The sequence below is a fragment of the Sminthopsis crassicaudata genome, chromosome 6 (assembly GCF_048593235.1).
Source record: "Sminthopsis crassicaudata isolate SCR6 chromosome 6, ASM4859323v1, whole genome shotgun sequence".
Taxonomy (NCBI): domain Eukaryota; kingdom Metazoa; phylum Chordata; class Mammalia; order Dasyuromorphia; family Dasyuridae; genus Sminthopsis; species Sminthopsis crassicaudata.
This window is the reverse complement of record NC_133622.1, coordinates 113571241-113590061: the sequence shown is the minus strand read 5'-3', so window position 1 is coordinate 113590061 and position 18821 is coordinate 113571241. Positions and strand designations below refer to the sequence as shown.

The window sequence follows — 18821 nt, the reverse complement described above, 5'->3', positions numbered from 1 at the left end:
TCTAATTACAGTTCTGATGGGAAGAATAAAGAAATAACTTTAAGGTTTGGAACTTGCTTGACTGAGATAACGGTGCCACAGAGATAGAAACTTCCACTTAATGGACACATACAGACCTGCAGCCTTATTTGAACTACCCTAAGGACTTGAACTCCTAAGTCCTCGTGAAGAAGACAAATCTCAGATTGCTTGCCATTATATCTGAGCTGCCAAATAACTCATGGAGGACAAAGTCTTGGTCTCTTGCTTTTCTGTATTTGACTTCATTCTTTATTGCTTTTAGTTGCAGACCTACATATTCATTATTCTAAAAGGCCAAAAACTATCTTTCTAGGAAGTTGAATTCCAGAGTCCTAGAGACTAGTACTACCTACTAGCTCCCATTTCCCTCTCAGAAGAGCAGATTCTAGTATTTTACTGACCAAAAGTTAATGCTTCCTCAGGCAATTTTGTCCCAACATTCAGCTCCAGATTTACCACAGTTCCATTGAACATTCTAGATTGCCTATTCTACCATTACTAAACCTTTTATCTTAAACTTTTTCCCATCCTCTTTCCATCTTCTAGCCCACACAAAGTCATGACTCTCTCTTGGCAATGTCACTCTCCTCACCACTTTTTCCAATACCTTTTATAGTCATATGTTCCAACTTGTTGATCATGATGGAGAGTTATAATAATCCTTGTTCCCTATGATCACTTCTATTTCCTCAATCTTCACTTATCTCACTTGAGATTTACAATGTTTAAATTGATCATACAATCTAAATCCTGCTGGCTATTATCTATAGATTACTAAAACATTCTCTTTCCTTTTCACTAAGTTCAATAATCACAACTGCCTCTCCCTACCTCCTTCCCTTATACTAAATAAAAGCAGAACAAAGCATGCCCCTTCTGTTCCTAGAAAGTTGGATTCTGGAACTCTGTCGGAATTGAGCAGTATTCAAGAAATCCCTTCTCCTTTCCCAGGAAGCCCAGATTCAGGAATTCTTCTTTCAAGCCTCTGGGTAAAAACACATGACACTTATGTGCCTCTAACCAAAGTGGATATTCACATTCCTAGAAATGTGTGTTGGGGGACTGTGCATAAACTATGACTGCATAAATTTCTTGCTTTCTGATCCCCTTACCTAGTTCCAAATCACATTTCTGATCCTTTCTAGCTTTCTCCAATAAGAGATATAAAGACCAAAGACCAATTTTACAACTAACCCTCCCCCCCTTTCATAGGTTAGAAAAGGATGATCCCAACTCACTCAACCAACTAATACAGTTCTAATTAGCAATGCTGAATAAGTGATAAATGTTCATTATCCTGTGATCAATTGATCAGGAAACTCCCTTAAATTGACAACAATAGCCTTTCTATATGAAGTTAGTTATCAGATATTTTGTACCAGTACATGTCTGCATCATTATTGCTTATTCTAATAAGCAAATCTAACATTGAAAAAAAGAACAAAAGAAAAGTACTGGAATGATCTTTCTTTGCAGTATTAGCTATGCAATAATCACTTGCCACTTTGGATGTGGAGATAAAGGAAAAGAAAAAATGAAGAAAGAAATGAATGAAAATTAATGAATGAAATGAAAAGAAGAAAAGGAATATGACAGATGGTCACTCTGAAGCATTTTTATAATTATTCACAAATGGAAATAGAATACTAAAATTTAAATTGTATAGATATGAAAATCAATGGAATGATCCTAAAAAAAAAAAACAACACCCTAAGAATAAGATGAAATAGGACAGCACTTGAAAGATTGTGCTAGAATACTTTATTCTGTGTCAGTGCTAGAACAGTCATAGGGAATTAAAGATTATTAGATGTTCAAAGGAATCTAATAATAGTAATAATAACAATGACAACAACATAGAAATATCTGTTACTTTTATTCCTGGTCCTCTAAATTCTCATTTTTAACTTTTATGTTGCCTTATTGCAGCTACATTGTCCTTCTTGTCAAAGATTTATTATAGGAGGTAGAATTGGAACAAGGCTTAGAATCACCTAATCCAAAATCCTCATTTTACAGATGACAAAATTTAGGTCCAGAGAGAGGGTATGGTTTACCTATGATTTCATAGTTAAACTAGAATCCAAACCCAGTTCTTATAATTTTATATATAGTATTGTTCCTGTTGCTTTTTTCATTCAGCTAATTTTATTTTTTTTCCCCTGGAGGGATATAACATGTGAGAGTTGAAATGATTGTGAGGATAGTTTTGATTCAATGCTCCCATTTTTACTATAATCTTATCAGTAATTATAATTTTTGGAATTCCATAAGAATATTATGAGTCACATACATACAAAAAAGCTCATTATGCTTTCTAAGTTGAATTCATGTAACAATTAGAAATAGAATTACCTTTAGAATTAACGATTAGAAACAGTGAAGCCATCATTTATTCAAGTCATTATTACCTTGTATTTCCTAAAATATATTTTTTAGTATATATTTATATACAACATATAAATGTTGTCTTACTTGTTAGAATGGAAGCTCCATGAGGTCAAGGACAACTCAATTTTTGTTTTTGTATCCCTAATATCTGGCATATAGCAATACCGTAATGAATGTTTATTGATGGATTGACTCAAGATCTACTGTATATACATCACTATGTTGGGTGCTGGATGGAATATTATAAAGGTATAATACTTAGTCCCTATGCTCCAAGAATTGGGAAGAGCAACAAAACAAGGAACTATGTGATTAAATCCCCAAATTAGGAATACAGATAATAGTAAATGCTAAGAATGAAGGGTGAGTAAGGGATCTGACCTTATTTTTCTTTTAAAAAACTAGCACCCTTTGGGACATGCTAAAAAATTTACCCAGTCTTTGAATAGCTATTTTCTCTTTCCTATTTGAATCTTATCTGTTTTTAGCTCCCTTTTTCTTTTATGAAGCTTCCCTAAATAGTCTGTCTGATATTGCCTTGCTCTTGTCTTAGTAAATTTAAGCTCCTTGAGTTCTGTCATATTTCCAGTATATAAAGTAAATGTTTAGTGTAGATGCTTATTTATTGCAGTAGTGTAGCTTATTGAAAGCAGTAGAAAGAGGCGACTGGCAATGAGTACATTTGTAGCAGATATTTCAACTATAAAATTCACAATAGAATGTGGTCATTTAGTAGGGGGTAAACAGTGATACACTGCTTGGTATATTTTGAAGTTTGTTTACAACAATGATAGAGTCATTAAGGAAAGATCATTATACTAAAGAACACTTTACTAATATAGGAGATTAACAGATTTAAGAAATACCAATACTTTGTTACCTTTAGAAAATTAAATTTTGGCATAATTTAAAGTTTTGTTCTTAGGGGGAAAAACACTGGAGATAACCATATATTGTCAGAGAAGATGGAAAGCTCTTCTCACTCTGAAGGGATGTGAGCATTGGAAATGATGATGATGATGATGATGATGATGATGATGATGATGATGATGATAATGATTATGATAAATAATAGCTATCACTAATATTTACTTAATGCTTACTGTATGTTAGGCATTATGTTAATAGCAGGTTGGTTTTTTTTTTTTTCAGTCAAGACCAATCTTTTGACCCATTTGGGGTTTTTTTGGGCAAATATACTTGAAGTAGCTTGTTATTTCCCTCTCTAGCTTATTTTTCAGATGATGAAACTGCTTCACAAATAGAGTTCACTTGAGCCTCATAACAATTATGTGAGGCAGATGCTATTATTACCCTCATTTTGTAGATAGGAAAACTGAGGCAAGTAGAGATTAAGTGAGTTACATAGGGTTACACAGATAGTATTTGTGGACGGATTTGAGCTTAGGATTTAAAGGTTTTCTGTAAATCCAAGATTCTATCCACTGTGCCACCTCACTGCTTTGATATTTTGTTTTGTTTTGTTTTTTAATGATATTCTTTGTGGTTACCTCTTTTCCCTCTGTTTCAGTGTCACCAGTCCAGGAACTGAACAGGAAGAGCCAAGAAAAGTTGCCCAAGTAACTGGTTTCCTCCTTAAAACACCTGAAGAAATTACTGAAACTTCTGAAGAAGAGAGGCTCTACCTCCCAACCCCAGCACCCGATGATCAAGGAGAATCTCCCATTGTGCAAGAACCTGAGGAGTTCCTATTAAATAAGGATGAGAGCTCTCCAAGGAGAAGTAGTCTTGTCATTGTAGAGTCAGCTGAAGACCAAGCACAGAAACTTGAGGAATCTTTTGAAAAGGTAACAGAATTTCTCTTTTATCTATCTTCCAAAAAATTGTAATTGGGTTAAAAAAACATGGAAGAAGTCTATTTTTTCCATCTGGAGATTCCCCCTTTTTTGTGACATTATTTTATGTCACAAAGATTTTCTAAATCAGTTTAAACAAAGGAACAAGGGAAATGGTTCATAGCTTTTTAATTTTCTAGAACTGATGCATTTAGAATTATTGAGTCTCTCAATACCAGGACAGTCACAGATAAAATCAGACTTGAAATAACCCATCCTTTCTTTAACATCAGAAACATCTGGTCTTCATTTTAAAATCTTCACTAATCTGGATATGAATTCTGTGAATTTACTCTTTTTACTAATACTCATAATCTTCAGTGCCCACTGACTGATAGCAAGAACTCAGTCAGAGTTCCTCTATCTAACTCTGCTGCTAGGTGATACAGCCTCTCTGGTTAGCATTTCTTCATCTACAAAATGTATAGGTTTAAAATGATGGCCTAAAAGGAGCAGATCTATTCTAGATCTTAAACAGTGCCCCAAATTTTGTCTCTATTTTGAAAAAAAATTATTTCATTTATAGACCAATAGGTTTTGAAAGCTAACCAGAGCATTATTTATTCTGCTTCATAACTTCACTTTTTTGTAATTGAAGTATCTTTATTATTTTACTAACAATTAAGCATTAATTTGGACATTAAATATTGCTCCATGGAAAAATTTCATGATGATTATTCTACAAAAAAGAAACTATTCTCTCTCTCTTTATTTTTTTTTAGCTTTTTTTCCTTTTTCCTCCACCTCAATTTATTTTTAATGATAGTTTATTTTCAAAATTTATTTTTAACAATAGCTTATTTTCAAAATACATGCAAAATAACTTTCATCCTTGCAAAATCTTGTGTTCCAAATCTTTTCTCCCTCCTTTCACCCTATCCCCCCTTAGGCAACAAACAATCCATATTTCCACAATTATCATGCTGCATAAGAAAAATCAGATCAAAAGGGAAAAATGAAAAAGAAAACAAAAAGTAAGCAAACAAGAAGAAAGGTGAAAATTCTATATTGTCATCCATATTCAGTCTCTACAATCCTTTTTCTGAATGCATATGGCTCTCTCCATCACAAGTCTCTTGGAATTGACAAAAAGAAACTATTCTCAAGGAGTTCACTTATGGAGTCTGAGTCTCTGAGTTTAGAAAACTACAGCCATTCATAGAATTTATCTTTCATATTGAATTCCCAAGAGTAAACAAATAGCATCTGAATTTCACAGTCTACTTGTCTCCAAAAGTTAACTTGAAATATATTTCCAATTATTAAAATATGTCTACATATTTATAATTCCAATCCCATGATTCTAATGTTCTAATGTGCAAACTGGTTTAAAAATTATTTCATGGAATGCCCATTAAGAGTATAGAGTATGCTTCATACTATAAGAATAAGAGTATAAGTGCTAGAATAAATAGACCCTGGTCTTTTTTTTTTAATGATAAATCTTACTTTTTCATCTCTATGTCAAAATGGACTGAGAGGACAGAGTCTATGACACAAAATAGAGATCCTCATTCTTTGTAGATCCACAGACTAGAGAATGATTTGCTACTAATAGTCATGTGGAAAAATGCAGTTATTCCTCAGGGCACATTAAATTTCCAGCATAGTAGAGAAAATAAAGTTAGCTACATTTTCTGAGGATTCAGTAGTGAGTAGAAAATTGAAATCCTCATTCATAAATGTGGACACCAAAGAATGGGGAATTTTTTTCAAATAATGGTTGATTACTTTTTTTCCCTTTAATTTTCTCTCACAATTATTTATAATGCCTTATTTGAGGATTATTTATTTTTCAGGAAATTCTAGAATAACCTCAATCTCAAAATACCCCGTTTCTTAATAGCCAAGTCCAGGACTACTTGTTATACAAAGTTGGAAAAGTGAAACAGAACTTTTTTCTTTTTTTTTTTTTTTTTTTTTTTTTTCTGAGGCTGGGGTTAAGTGACTTGCCCAGGGTCACAAAGCTAGGAAGTGTTAAGTGTCTGAGACCAGATTTGAACTCAGGTCCTCCTGAATTCAAGGCTGGCGCTCTATCCACTGCGCCACCTAGCTGCCCCTGAAACAGAATCTTTAATCAAAAATAAATCTGTTCTGGTATTTAGTGACTTACTTAAATCATTATCTACAGCAGTTAACAAGCAGTTTATTAATTAAGTGTTTATCTTTGCCAGATATTATATTAAGCATAATATTATGCTGAGATGCAGATGCTAAAGAGAAACAGTCCATCTCCTCAGTGAGCTTAACAGAAGCTAGAGGAAGGGGAAAGGTATTCTAATTTCCCCTCCTTATCTCTGGAAATGTACTGATATAGGATTAGAGAAGCACAGGTAACATAAATACAGATTTGGAGATAGAAGAGACTTTAGCAGCCAGCCCTCATTTTAAGGTGAAGAGATGAGGACAGGAGAAGAAAGTTCAGTGCTTGCCTAAAGTTATAGGGGATTCAAGTCATCCGGGTCCAAGGTCTATACTTTCTTCCACTAGCATATTAGCCTGTCTGAATACTTAATTACAGAGGAACTAATGGTTCTCAGGTCTTGTTTTGATTGATATTCATTCATTATAAATTTCAAGCTTACTTTTGTTTAAAAAATATAATTCATTACACTATAGGAAATAATGTATTTCCATTATTAGAAAGAATGGTATAGATAGATTCACAGGACCAGGTTTCAGATCTCAGTTCTGCTATTACCTGTATGTTCAGTGACAAGTCATTTAAACTCTCCAGGCTTCAGTTTCTTTTTGTATAAAAATATCAGTTCGACCTAAATGATATTCATTATTCATTGCTGCCCCAAATCTTGGGTCTTAGGGGTTGGGATGTCATGCACATCAAGGATTCTTATATTACCAAAATTACATCTAGTATACAGCCTTAAAATATTCTCCTGGGCTCAATAGTACACAATGAAAATGTATTCAGTAGCAACTCAGCATACATTTTACAAATGGAGAAAAGGAGATAGAGAAGCAGGCCTACTTTTTTTAAAGTCACACAACATTGAGGGAATTCAGTGAGAAAAATTCAGATTTGAATGCTACTTTTGAGTTCCCTGTACCTTGAACTACATTGCCTTTCTTTGAAAGAATGCCACTATAAAGCTCAAATTTCTAAAAATTTTACCATGCTGTCTCTAGTATTTTACTAGAAATTACTATTCTTTAAATTAATCATTTTCCATCTGTATGCAGCTGACCCAATACAAATATTAATTATGTCATTTTTAATTTTAGGTTTTCATCCAGTCACATTCATATGAGATAGTAGCTCTGAACAAAAGCAAAGCTGTCATTTCTTCTTCCCAGAATTTGACAGATGATGCTATAACAACCTTCAGAGTAACAGTTTGACTCAAGATGGCATTTATCAATCACCATAATCAAAACCAAAATTCTTCCTGGGAAAATTCATTGCTACAGTTGCCTTTTTTAATACATTTATATCCCAATGAGAAATTACTTTATGATTCTTGGCAGTTTTCCCAAATAAAGACATAAAATCAAAGCCCTGAATAAATACTTTCAAAATCAAATGTGAACTTAGGCAGAAACCAATAGCTAAATAATGTTTAGTATATTAAACAAAGCCATACTTCCCTGCTTCCACTAGGAGCTCACCAAGGAATTAGGTGAGCTGGATGACAGCTCAGATGAGGATGCTATGGTAACCACCAGGGTTGTTCATCGCCGGGTGATAATACAGGTACAAGTTGTGAAATTATTGCACGAATCAGGACAGCTTTGTCCAGATGACCTTCTGAGATTGACCCATGCCCTTGCAGCAATGAGGGTTTAGCACGTTCTCTGAATAATGCATGGGCATTTGAAAATGGATCCTACCATGCTAACATGTTTTGTTTGAAAAGAAATGTAGGGAGTGATTCATGCAATTCTAACCTGTTTCCCTAATGTCAAATGACAGGACCAGTAAGATCTGGTATTTTCAAAGTCATCAATCTTATGAGCATTGTATGTTTTTGTTCCTTTTCTTTAACCTAGGTTTTGCTTTTGCATGCCCTTTTAAAAAATATATATATAACTAAACTACTTACAGGTCTTTGTATTTTTGTGATGCTTTTCAACTCCTTTAATTGAATTATTTTATTTTTAAACAGTTGGGAGTAATTTATTTTAAATGCACACTGTATGACATAGTTCTCTTGGCTATTTAGGGAAATGAAATGCCTGACATACCATCAGAAACAGTGACAGAAGAAGAATATATTGATGAACATGGACACACTGTAGTGAAGAAGGTATGATTGTTCTTATCTTATCACTTGGGTTTTTCATACCTTTCCTCCCACTAAAGACCTATTCATAACCCAATTTTTTAAAGCAAAATGAAGGTGCAATCATGATAATGATAATTACAGGTCACCAGAAAGGTCATTAGGCGGTACCTATCCCCGGAGGGCATAGAAAAAGAAGAAGTTACTACGTGTGGAACTCTACCAGAGCCTGTGATCATTGAAGAAGGAGATGGTTATTCCAAAGTTATAAAACGTGTGGTGTTGAAAAGCAATAGTGAACAGTCAGAGGTAAGCATAGCTTACTCTGAATATCCCAAGATAACTTAGTATATGGGAAAATAGGAAAGAGAATTCAGAGGAGTCAAGGAGGGAGGTGAGATAGAAAACTCATTGAGATTGACTCCTGTCTGTCCTGTATAGTTTTGAGCAGAGTACATTCCCATTTTTTGTGTTGTTGTGGAAGAGCCATTTTGTGTTAACTTTAATAAAGACAGATTTGTTCTCATTTTTCCACTGTCTGTTTTTCATAATTTGGTTTCCATCCTCTATTCATGTCATAGTCTGATTGTAGAAATGTAAGAAAGAACTGAAATCAAATCACTAGTAATTGATGGAGTCTATTAGGTAAACAACATAACAAAATTATGCACATATATGTCAGTGATTCTTGTGAAATACCTGTCTTTTCAAAGCTATTTTTGATAAATAAATGTATTCGGAACTGCTGTAAACTATTTCTAAGAGAATTCCAAGGATTCCAATGAGATTTTGATATTGGAGATCAATGGTATGGGTTGTTGGTTTTTAAAATTTCAGTGTAACATAATGGATAAAATTGGCTTTAAAGCCTTGGGTTCAAACTCCATCTCTATTGGCTGAGTAATAATTTTTAAGTCATAGAAAATTTTATTGGTAGAGGGAAATTGCCTCATCTAGGAATTTCCTATACCAAAGAAAACATAGTCCTATTCCATCCTTCCTGAGCCTCTTAGCAGTTGTCAGAGTGACCAGTTGTCCTATTTTTAAAGCAAATGAGCTTTCCCCACTTCTCATAGGCATAGGAATTAAGCCAAAATTGTAACTCTTGGAGAACATTGTATTATGTCCATACAACACTAAAATAACCAAATTTATACCCCAAAATGTAGTAAGTCTACAAATGGCTTAATGGTCATGCTTTCATAAAACAGAACCAACCAGTTTCTTTCACCAAAGTAACTGGTAGTTTTTATTGTTGTATAAACACAACCTTTGTTGAGGTCAAGTAACCCTCAAGCAGTTTATGTAAACTTAACAGAAGTGTCTATTTTGATCACCTTCTTCCCCCTTATTTTTTAATTGAAAGTATTTTCACTAAAAGAGGCTGTGAATCAGTTTTACTTTGAATTGGTCTCAAGTTTACTAATGATTGAGGTTGAAATGCTCTGGTGATTCTCTTGTGAATTTTTTCCACTTATTCAGAAACTGACATAAATGCATATTAATTAATTGCATGGTATAAGATTGAAATTGTATCCTGTCTGTTCCCCATTCACTAGGTAACTTTCTCTGAGCCCAGTGTTTCACAATTTCAGTCTGAGCCTGTGGAAGGCCGTAAGGTCAGCAAAGTTGTTAAGACAACCATGGTACATGGAGAAAGGATGGAGAAACATCTGGGGGATGCTAGTTTAGCTACTGATCTTCCATCAGCCAAAGATGACTTTGAAGAGGTATAGCAGCATCACCATTGTCTATATTTTATTTTTAATATGTGTATGTATGTATTTTTAATGTATGTAATTCTTTGATAATCATTCAATAGAATATTATTCATCAATTCTTTTGGCCTATAATTGTAACTTTTAAATGGATGCTTTTGATTGGGAAGACTTTCACAGAATGTCACAAATTAAATTTTCATAGTAATTTTAGATATTTATAAAAAGAACTAAGTAAAATAATGGATATTCTCTATGCATAAATCAAAAGTAATAAGATTCATCAAATTCTGGTTTTGATGAATAAGAAGTTTGGGAATTCACTTACTTTCTATAAAAATCAAAAGCAAAGATAAAGTTCTATAATTTATAGTTTTCATAAATTACAAATTTAGAATTCATTTCCTTACAAAAATTTTCTATGTATTGAAATATTAAAAAAACAATCTGGAAGGATGCTAGTTTTGGCTACTGAATTTCCTTCAGTCAAAGATGAATTTTGTATGAAAATCCAGACACTTCTTGGTTTTTCATATTTAAATGTTTCTTTTAGTTTCATATCCAAACTCTACTTCATTTGTACTTCATTTTATTAGATTTAGTACTGTCATATAGAATCTTGATGCCAGAGCATTCTTTGGTCTTTTCTTCAATGAAGTTTACAATAATTATTGGGTAGGCATTTATGGCTCAGCCAACAAAAAGAAAGCTGGTTGAAAAATAAATATATATGTGTTCTCTCTCTACTATAAACAGATCATGTGTGAAGAGAGGGAGACATAAATGGTGTGTCCATTTAATTTTTTAATTTAACTTTGGGTGGGAGAAATTTTTGTTACAAATACTGACATTCTGGAATCATTGCAAACTTTTGATTATCAAAGTGTGAATCATACAGGATACTGATTTTTGTCTTTCTTTTTTTCTTTTTTTTTTTGGTTATTTCATTTTTCATTTACATCACTACAAAGACAGTTGATGGAGGAAGAAATGAAATAGCAGTCAAAGCATAATTGTTAGTGAGTGTTAATGAATGTTTATAGGGAGTTGTAGAGTAATTGGTAAATTCCATGCCTTTGTTTTGCCTCCTTACCCTCTAAATTCAAAGCAATTGGAATTCACTGGCTTTTTTTTAAGCTGAGAAGAAAACATCATATTTGATTAAAAATGTAGTTTTTCAATATAACCAAAATTTTTAAAAATTGCTTGTCAGTTATTTTTCCTTTGTGTTCATATTAAATCTGGATTAATAATTGTCATTCAGTTTCCTTGAGGAGTTTATGACTTAATAATAGGATTTTGTTTTGCATTACGTTTTTATTTCAGGCTTTGAGTTATGCAGGTAGCCATGGGAAAGTCCATCTACCTAGTTTAGTAGAAAATGAAATCATGAAAGAGGATGGATCAATTATTAAAAGGTTTGGTTTGGCATGCTATGGTGCTTTGATTTTGATAGGGAAATATTAATCAACTAACAATATACAAAGGATTTTTGTGGTGGGACAATTATAATAATAGTTACAATGCTACAGTGCTTTGGTTGGCAAAATATAAGATAGGAATATATTATAATGCCCATTTTGCTGTTGGGGAGATGGGAATTCTGAGTTTTAATGGTTTCATATAAGGTCACAGCAGTAGAAAGAACTAGAGTCAGTATTCAAGATCTTGCCTAAATATCTGATCCCTAAATCTGCTGATGGCCCTTCACATCACAGCTGCTGGATAAAATGCTATCATTAGATCACAAGCTTTGGTAAGTCAATATGTCAAGTAGAAGTAGTGGGGGCTACAAAGACAAAATCATGATAATTCTTGCCATCAAGAAGCTTACACTCTACAAAAGGAGACATGCATATATATAGTGATACAGAAAATTCATATGTTGTTGGTGGCCTAGGACCTCCCTTCCAACAAGAGATCTCTATGCTGGACTCACCCAAGCCAGGCTCAATCCTGGAAGCAGCCTCTCTCCCCAGAACAATGTCAAACTTTTCTCAATCTCTGAACCATTTCTCACATTCAAGAGTTCCAGGGAAATTTTCTTAAATAAAGCTTAAATTTGACACATGTCTAGAGTCTCCCCTAAAAGGGACTAAAAGTTGTGTTTTTTCCCCACAGAAGGTTTTCTCAATGTACAAAGCAGATATTAGGAACAGGAGAGTAATTTATTTCCTCCAAAGCAAAATAAATGCTTAAATTAAAAAAAAATTGCGTGCAATAATAACAAGTATTTTAAAATACAAAATAATAAACTTGCTAGTGGGACCATATCTTTTTTCCCCCTGAGGCAATTGGGGTTAAGGGACTTGCCCAAGGTCACACATCTAGGAAGTGTTAGTATCTGAGGTCAGATTTGAACTCAGGTTCTCCTGACTTCAGGGCTGGTGCTCTATCCACTGTGCCATCTAGCTGCCCCCATATCTCTTTTTTAGAGTGCCCTGTTGGTACAATGAGATCATGTTCATTGGGAAATCTCCTAAATAATAGTTTTGTAAAGTATGTAGCCTTTTTTTTAATTAATGTTTTAACATCTCTGCATGAGTGATGAATAGCATGGACTTGATTTTTATTTCTCTTTTGATATTTCACTGCATTTAGAGATACTGAACAGAAATTGCAGATTGTATTTCCAGAAACAGCCCATAAAATCAGAAAGCAATATTTGTGCTCAGAACCATGAATAGCCATTTGAGAATCTGACTTTCCTGTTTTTAAAAGTTTACAGTTTTAGTCACTGATCCACCAAAAAGCCTTTGAGAAATCACTATATTTTGCTTTCGGTGAGTTAACTTCTCTTTTAATGCTGAGAAGTTCATGTAAGTTTTAATGAGATTAATAAACCACTATAGTAGAAAGCTACTATTCAAACTCCCATTGCTCTCTGTAGATATTTAAAACCCATTAAGCATGCCAAATTTGCAGGAAGAAATTAGAGGCTCCCTCACTATCTGCTTTTTCAGCCAAATGCAAAAAGTAGTAACAGTTACTAAACATCTCGCAGGATTTTTATTTCTATATTGCTAGGTCCTGATTAGAGCAAATAATGAATCCAATGAAGTAGTTGCAATGTTAGAATTCATACTGTCCACTGGACTGGAACCAATAGCTGTTTTACATATTTTTAACTTCAAATAAAATGAATTCAAATACATTCTTTAAGAATTTTTCCCCCACAAAACATATTATTTGGATTTCTGGAATTTTTAAGATTATCGTTCTTCAGATAGACCATTTAGGAGAAACCCAAGTAATCTCTCTCTTTTTCTCCCTCCCTTCACATAGAATTTTAAAATTTGGAAGAGACCTTAGAAATGACCCTTTTATATCTTTTCGATAAGGAAGGAAGCCAAGACCCAGTAAGGTTAAGTGATTTGTACAAAATTAGATAGTTAATTGACATCAGGTGAACTGACCAGCACAGAACAATGGTTTGTACATGAGATACACTTCAGGAGCTGGAGTGATACAGATCTCAGCAAAAGCTAAGGAGACTATTGTGTAGGATAAAATGTGACATAGCCCATTGGTGGGTCATAACTTTAAACACTGTAATATTATTGACCTGTAATTATGTGATCCATTTTCAACTCTCTCCTCCATTCTCTTGTTCTAGGATTCCCAAGGTTTATTCACCTGTTCTCTTGGATATCTCAAAAACTGCACTTCCAGAGGGAGAGAAGGAGAGAGACAGAGATCCAGATACTGAGAGACAGTCACACAGAGAGAGTAATTCTTTCTTTCCTTTCTTCCTTTAGGACAACAATGAATAAAGCCAAGAGACAGAAGAGGACCGTAGTAAAGGACCGGCATGAAAAACACATTCATTTGGAACAGATGGAAGATACACCAGAAGCACTAAAACCAGATGACCTCCAGCATGACCTTCAGCAATTTCTTAGACATTTCTGTAGAGAGGACTGGAAGCATGAGGCCAAATGAGGGGCTACCCGCATCTTATAAAGAAAACTACATACCCACTTAGTATGCAGCTTTCACTTTCTTCAGGAGGTGTAGTGATCACAAATTGCCTAATTAATGATATATACTGGCATTTCTATTTTTATCACACAGTGACTTTGGTTCCTCCTCCCCACCCTGCCCTTTCTTTCCTTTTGTTTTTAATTGTGACCAGAAAGTCACAAAAATCACAAAGCTGATTTGTGACCAAAGATAGTATCCTTCATTCTGGATAGTTTACCCACAAAATTGTTATCTTTATGCTGTACTGGGAACTTGCCACCTCAATTGTTCCTTTGCTTCCAGCTAGTTCCATGAGAATCCTTTGATCTGGACAACACCATCTGCAGGCCTCTTCATGTTCTGATATTCTGATGAAAATATCTATATAGACTGTGTATAGCTAAAGTGCTTGAACTTACAAAACTTTAAAAGAAAATGTCTATCATGACTACACTTATTATCCTGGAATAAAGGGTATAGAAATTGCTGAACAATGATTAATAAAGATATTGCTAACACAATCGACTAAAAATACAGATCTGTGCAAAAGCTACCATAGGACTTCCAGCTTAGTGATCTCTCACCATGAAGGACTGTAAGGGTCAGGTGATGACCTTTCAATTTCAGCCCTTTACTGTGAAGTACCCACTAGCTGTGCCCAGCTACACTTTAAGACTCTTAACTGCCACTTAAAGAATTCTGGGGGATAAAACCATTGGAGAACTAAAGAAAATTATTAAATAATCAAATCTCTAGCAGCTAAACTACATCCTATGGTACATTTGAATCTTAAGATCTTTCCAATTTGGGACTCATGGGCAGGGTGTATTAAATAGATATAACATAGTCATTTTTTGTTCTCACTGCTTTAGTACATCACATTGTCTTACTGGTGTGGTACCTTCTGCTGGCCACTGCATTGTAGATAACTCAGTGGAAAACAAGGTTTACTTGCTAGACACAAAGTTAAACTCTCACCATGTTTGTTTGGTTTTTTAAATTTTCTGGATTGCCTCTTCCCAGATACATGCATGTGGCATTTACAAAACTCAACCCCAAAACCAAAATCCTCTTATAATCATATTAAGAGCTTATCATCCTTATTCTTAGCACTGAGAAATCAGTTTTGAACTTCAGAATGGGATTGTTTTCTGTTTGGTAATGAGGTTCAGAAGATTTGATTTTGGTTAGTATTTTTGATTTTTTTTTTTGTTTACACTTTTGGCTAACATGCTAAAAAACTTACAAGAATATTTCTGCATTTTTTGTTTGGTTCAAAGAAGGGAATATAAAATCTGAAAAATTTACATGTCCTATACCTTATTCTTCTAGTGGTTGGAGCTGTGTAGTATTTTAACACAAAAAAACACACATATATAAAACACACAAATATCTACGTATAAACAATATACATTTTGAATCAGTTATTTGATAAAGTATATTCAAAGTTAAAGGGGGGAAAAATGAGTCAATCCTCCAGGGACTGAAAATTTTCTAATTCTATCTGGTCTTTTCCTGTTGTGGGGGAAAAATGATTCACTCTTTGCTCTAAAAGTGAAACAAAACAAAACAAAGGCTGCATACAATGGCATTTGATCATTAAAATAACAATGCCAAGAGGGGAAAAAAAAACAAACAAATATTTCTTGAGAGGCAAAGCTGCTCAAAGGCCAAAGCTTCTAAGTCTCCAGTACTAGCACTTTTTGGCAGTCAGATAGAAAATAAAGTGTTCTTTGGCAGTCAAAATGAGAGAGGACTAGAGTGGAACATTTAAGACACATCCTGGCTTTCTCCTTGTCAAGAACAGCATTGATTGACCTTTAATGGAGCTCAAGAAAAGCATTTCTTTTGTGTTTCTTGCGGTGCAGATGATGTCTGTGTAACAACATAATGGTTATTCACCTTTTTTGATTTTGGTTTTTTGCTGTGTTATCAAAAAACTTGAATACTGTGAGAAAAAAAAAGTGAATTTTAAGTTGATGAATCAGCATCTTGTTCCCATGGTGATAACACCAATTGAATATATCTATGAGGGCATGTATTAGTTAAAGGAAAAAAATACACTAACAACACATAGCTGCAATGTGTACAATGGCTGATTTAATTAATAAATTGTACAAGTGTTAAATGTAGCAATCGTGATTTGTTGTTCCTTAAAACTCACTCTCTTCTCCAGGAGTCTGGTACATTATTACAGATCTAGGAAATCATTGACTAGATGGAAAAGTTAAGTTTCTTGCTCATATTATTTTCCAAAGGATTATGAATATCCAGCTATTGCTCATGTCAATGTGAAGGTTGAAGAATCTTCATTCTGAAAGCAGCTACAAATTAAATCATCACAACAATGAAGATGATGATGAGAAAGATGGCATGGATTTTTTTAAATAGCTGGGATTGTAGATAAACCATTCTGGACTTTCCTGTTCTCACTGCTATAGGAATGTGCTCCAACATGGATAGTTGGGTAGGAGGTAATACTATCTCTCAGTGTTTAGAAGTTATTCTTTTCTCTTGGGCTATGGCTATTCACTTCCTTCATTTTACCAACTTTACCTACTATGCTGTTTTGTACGTGGTGGATGTCAAATAAATGTCTGTAGTGGTCATGTTTAAAATGTAATTAAGATAGTCATAGATTAGAAAGGTCTAATTCAAATTCATATTTTTGATTTGATGATATTCTTTTATCTACAATTAGGCAAATTGGTTTATTTATAAGCTGTTTGATACAGAATGCAAAGCATTCTACAAACTCATCTAAGCTATAAATCTTTGCAATTAAATGAAATCAAAGTGTTATGCCACAATTTCCTTGAATTGTTCTACCTCAGTTTTCCTGCATTAGTTTCCCTGAATTATAATATCTCAATTTCCCTGAGTTAGTATGCTAGCTCCACCCTTTTCTGTTCATTAGGCCTGAGATAATTAGGGCTGTAGAGATCTGGCCATTCTGGCATTCCAAAAGATAAGACTCCAGATATCCTATCTCAGACACCTAATTGGCATCCTCTACCTCTATCTCTCCAGACTTCCTGTCTCTAGCTGGATACTTCATTAACTCCCAATTTGTAAGAATTTATAGTTCTCACCCCCAGTCTGTCAGAACCAAACTTATGGTCTGTCCCTGAAAATTCCTACTCTCTGCCTTTGTTTCTCTTCTCACTAAAGTCCTACCTATAAAAATCCTTAAAGTCTCACATTCAGTACTGGATACTTTGAGACAAAAGTCTGATCCAGGGAATCAGTTAAGCTCTCCAATAAATTAAATATTAAAAACTCTAGTCTCTATCTTGTCTCAGTTTCTCTGGCTCTTTATTTTGGAGGCCCCAGCGAGATATCAGAACTGAGAGCAGGATTAGAGATTAGAGACCTTTGGGCCTCTGCCTGGAGCCTTGGGAGCAACTGAGATCTGGGCTCTTTGCTGGAGAGGATAGTCCTGGTTTGTTCCAGAATTCCCACAAAGGACTAACAGTCTTCAGCCACAGCAAGGCTCATTGTTGACACCCCCATTTCAGCCACAGGAAAGTTTAAGTGTGGGTGTCTTAGGACACAATTTGATCTGTCTGTATCTGTTTGCTAGCAATTGGGCCCCAAAGAGAATAACATGCTGGTGGGTGTGGATTTCTAGGAAACTTCAGCAGGGCACTGTATGATGTTATCTGTCTGAGTGTCTTCTAAGACACATATCTGGTCTGAATATCTTTGGACAACAAATCTGAGTGTGTTTAAGCACTATCTGGTTCTGTGTGCCAGTGACACAACTCTGAGGGTTATAGAACAACCCTGGGTGTTCTAGAACACAAGTCTATGTTCTGGTTCTGGTTCTAGGTGCCGTGCTGTTGGCACAATCCTGGTTCTGGATATTTTTTATATCTGGGAATTCTCTATAAAGGCAGAGAAATGAGCCAAACTGGAGTTTGGAAGCCTATTATAAAAGCCTCGTTTGGGTTTCTGGGAGGGAAGAGGGCTGAGTTAAAAACTTCCCTGATGGGCATTCCTGAAATTCCAGAAGCTTGCCCTTATCTTGTATATGTTAAATGTTTGTGTGATTAGTGTTCTGTGTTCTGTGTGAATTATCAGTCTGTTTTGTTGATTTAAGAACTCTGTTAAGTTTTAAGAGCCTTGATTGAGAAATTTGGCAATTAGTTGTAAAGGGACAGAAAAGGTTTGGGTAGTCTGTCAGAAAAAGCAGTGTTCAAAGTTATTAGGAATTCTCCCTAAGTGGTATAAGGCTATCTGTCAACTCAGACACCTTATCATGGGAAATTCTGCTTCAAAGGAAGAAGGTCAGGGAGGTGGAAAGGAGTGGAAGATAATCTGACAAAGGAGCTGATGATGAAAAGTAAGAGACTCAGGAGGTTTGAATCTTCAGGCGGCAATTCAAGTGCAGATGGGGAGCTTCCAGGCAAGGGTGGATACAGGTGTGAACCCAGATATGGTGGTGGGGGGAGGAGAGGAGTGGGGATTACATAAGGGATCTTCAGGACTCTTCTGCTTCAAAGGAAGGAACTCCACTTGATTACCTTCTTAATCTTTTATCTGAAACATTTAAACATCATCATGATTATGGAATATCGTGGAGAAAGGATAAACTAAAACTGTTTTACCAAAAGGAGAGGCCTTCCTTT

The 18821-nt window shown here is 34.6% G+C and overlaps 1 protein-coding gene across 8 annotated transcripts in view; it reads left to right on the top strand.

Annotated features, from left to right (window-relative positions):
- The window catches only part of ANK2 (ankyrin 2), a 325566-nt gene extending 309246 nt beyond the window's left edge, over nucleotides 1–16320 (top strand). Inside the window, exons 44-50 of one of the 8 annotated variants that reach the window (XM_074272626.1) lie at nucleotides 3944–4220; nucleotides 7888–7980; nucleotides 8450–8533; nucleotides 8654–8818; nucleotides 10069–10239; nucleotides 11554–11645; nucleotides 13986–16320. In XM_074272626.1, coding sequence (XP_074128727.1) covers nucleotides 3944–4220; nucleotides 7888–7980; nucleotides 8450–8533; nucleotides 8654–8818; nucleotides 10069–10239; nucleotides 11554–11645; nucleotides 13986–14169 — 1066 coding nt within the window. In that variant the 3' untranslated portion in view covers nucleotides 14170–16320. The remainder of the gene's footprint in view (nucleotides 1–3943; nucleotides 4221–7887; nucleotides 7981–8449; nucleotides 8534–8653; nucleotides 8819–10068; nucleotides 10240–11553; nucleotides 11646–13985) is intronic. The other 7 variants (XM_074272627.1, XM_074272628.1, XM_074272629.1 and 4 more) reach the window with 7 other exon arrangements.
- The last annotated feature ends 2501 nt before the right edge of the window (nucleotides 16321–18821 follow it).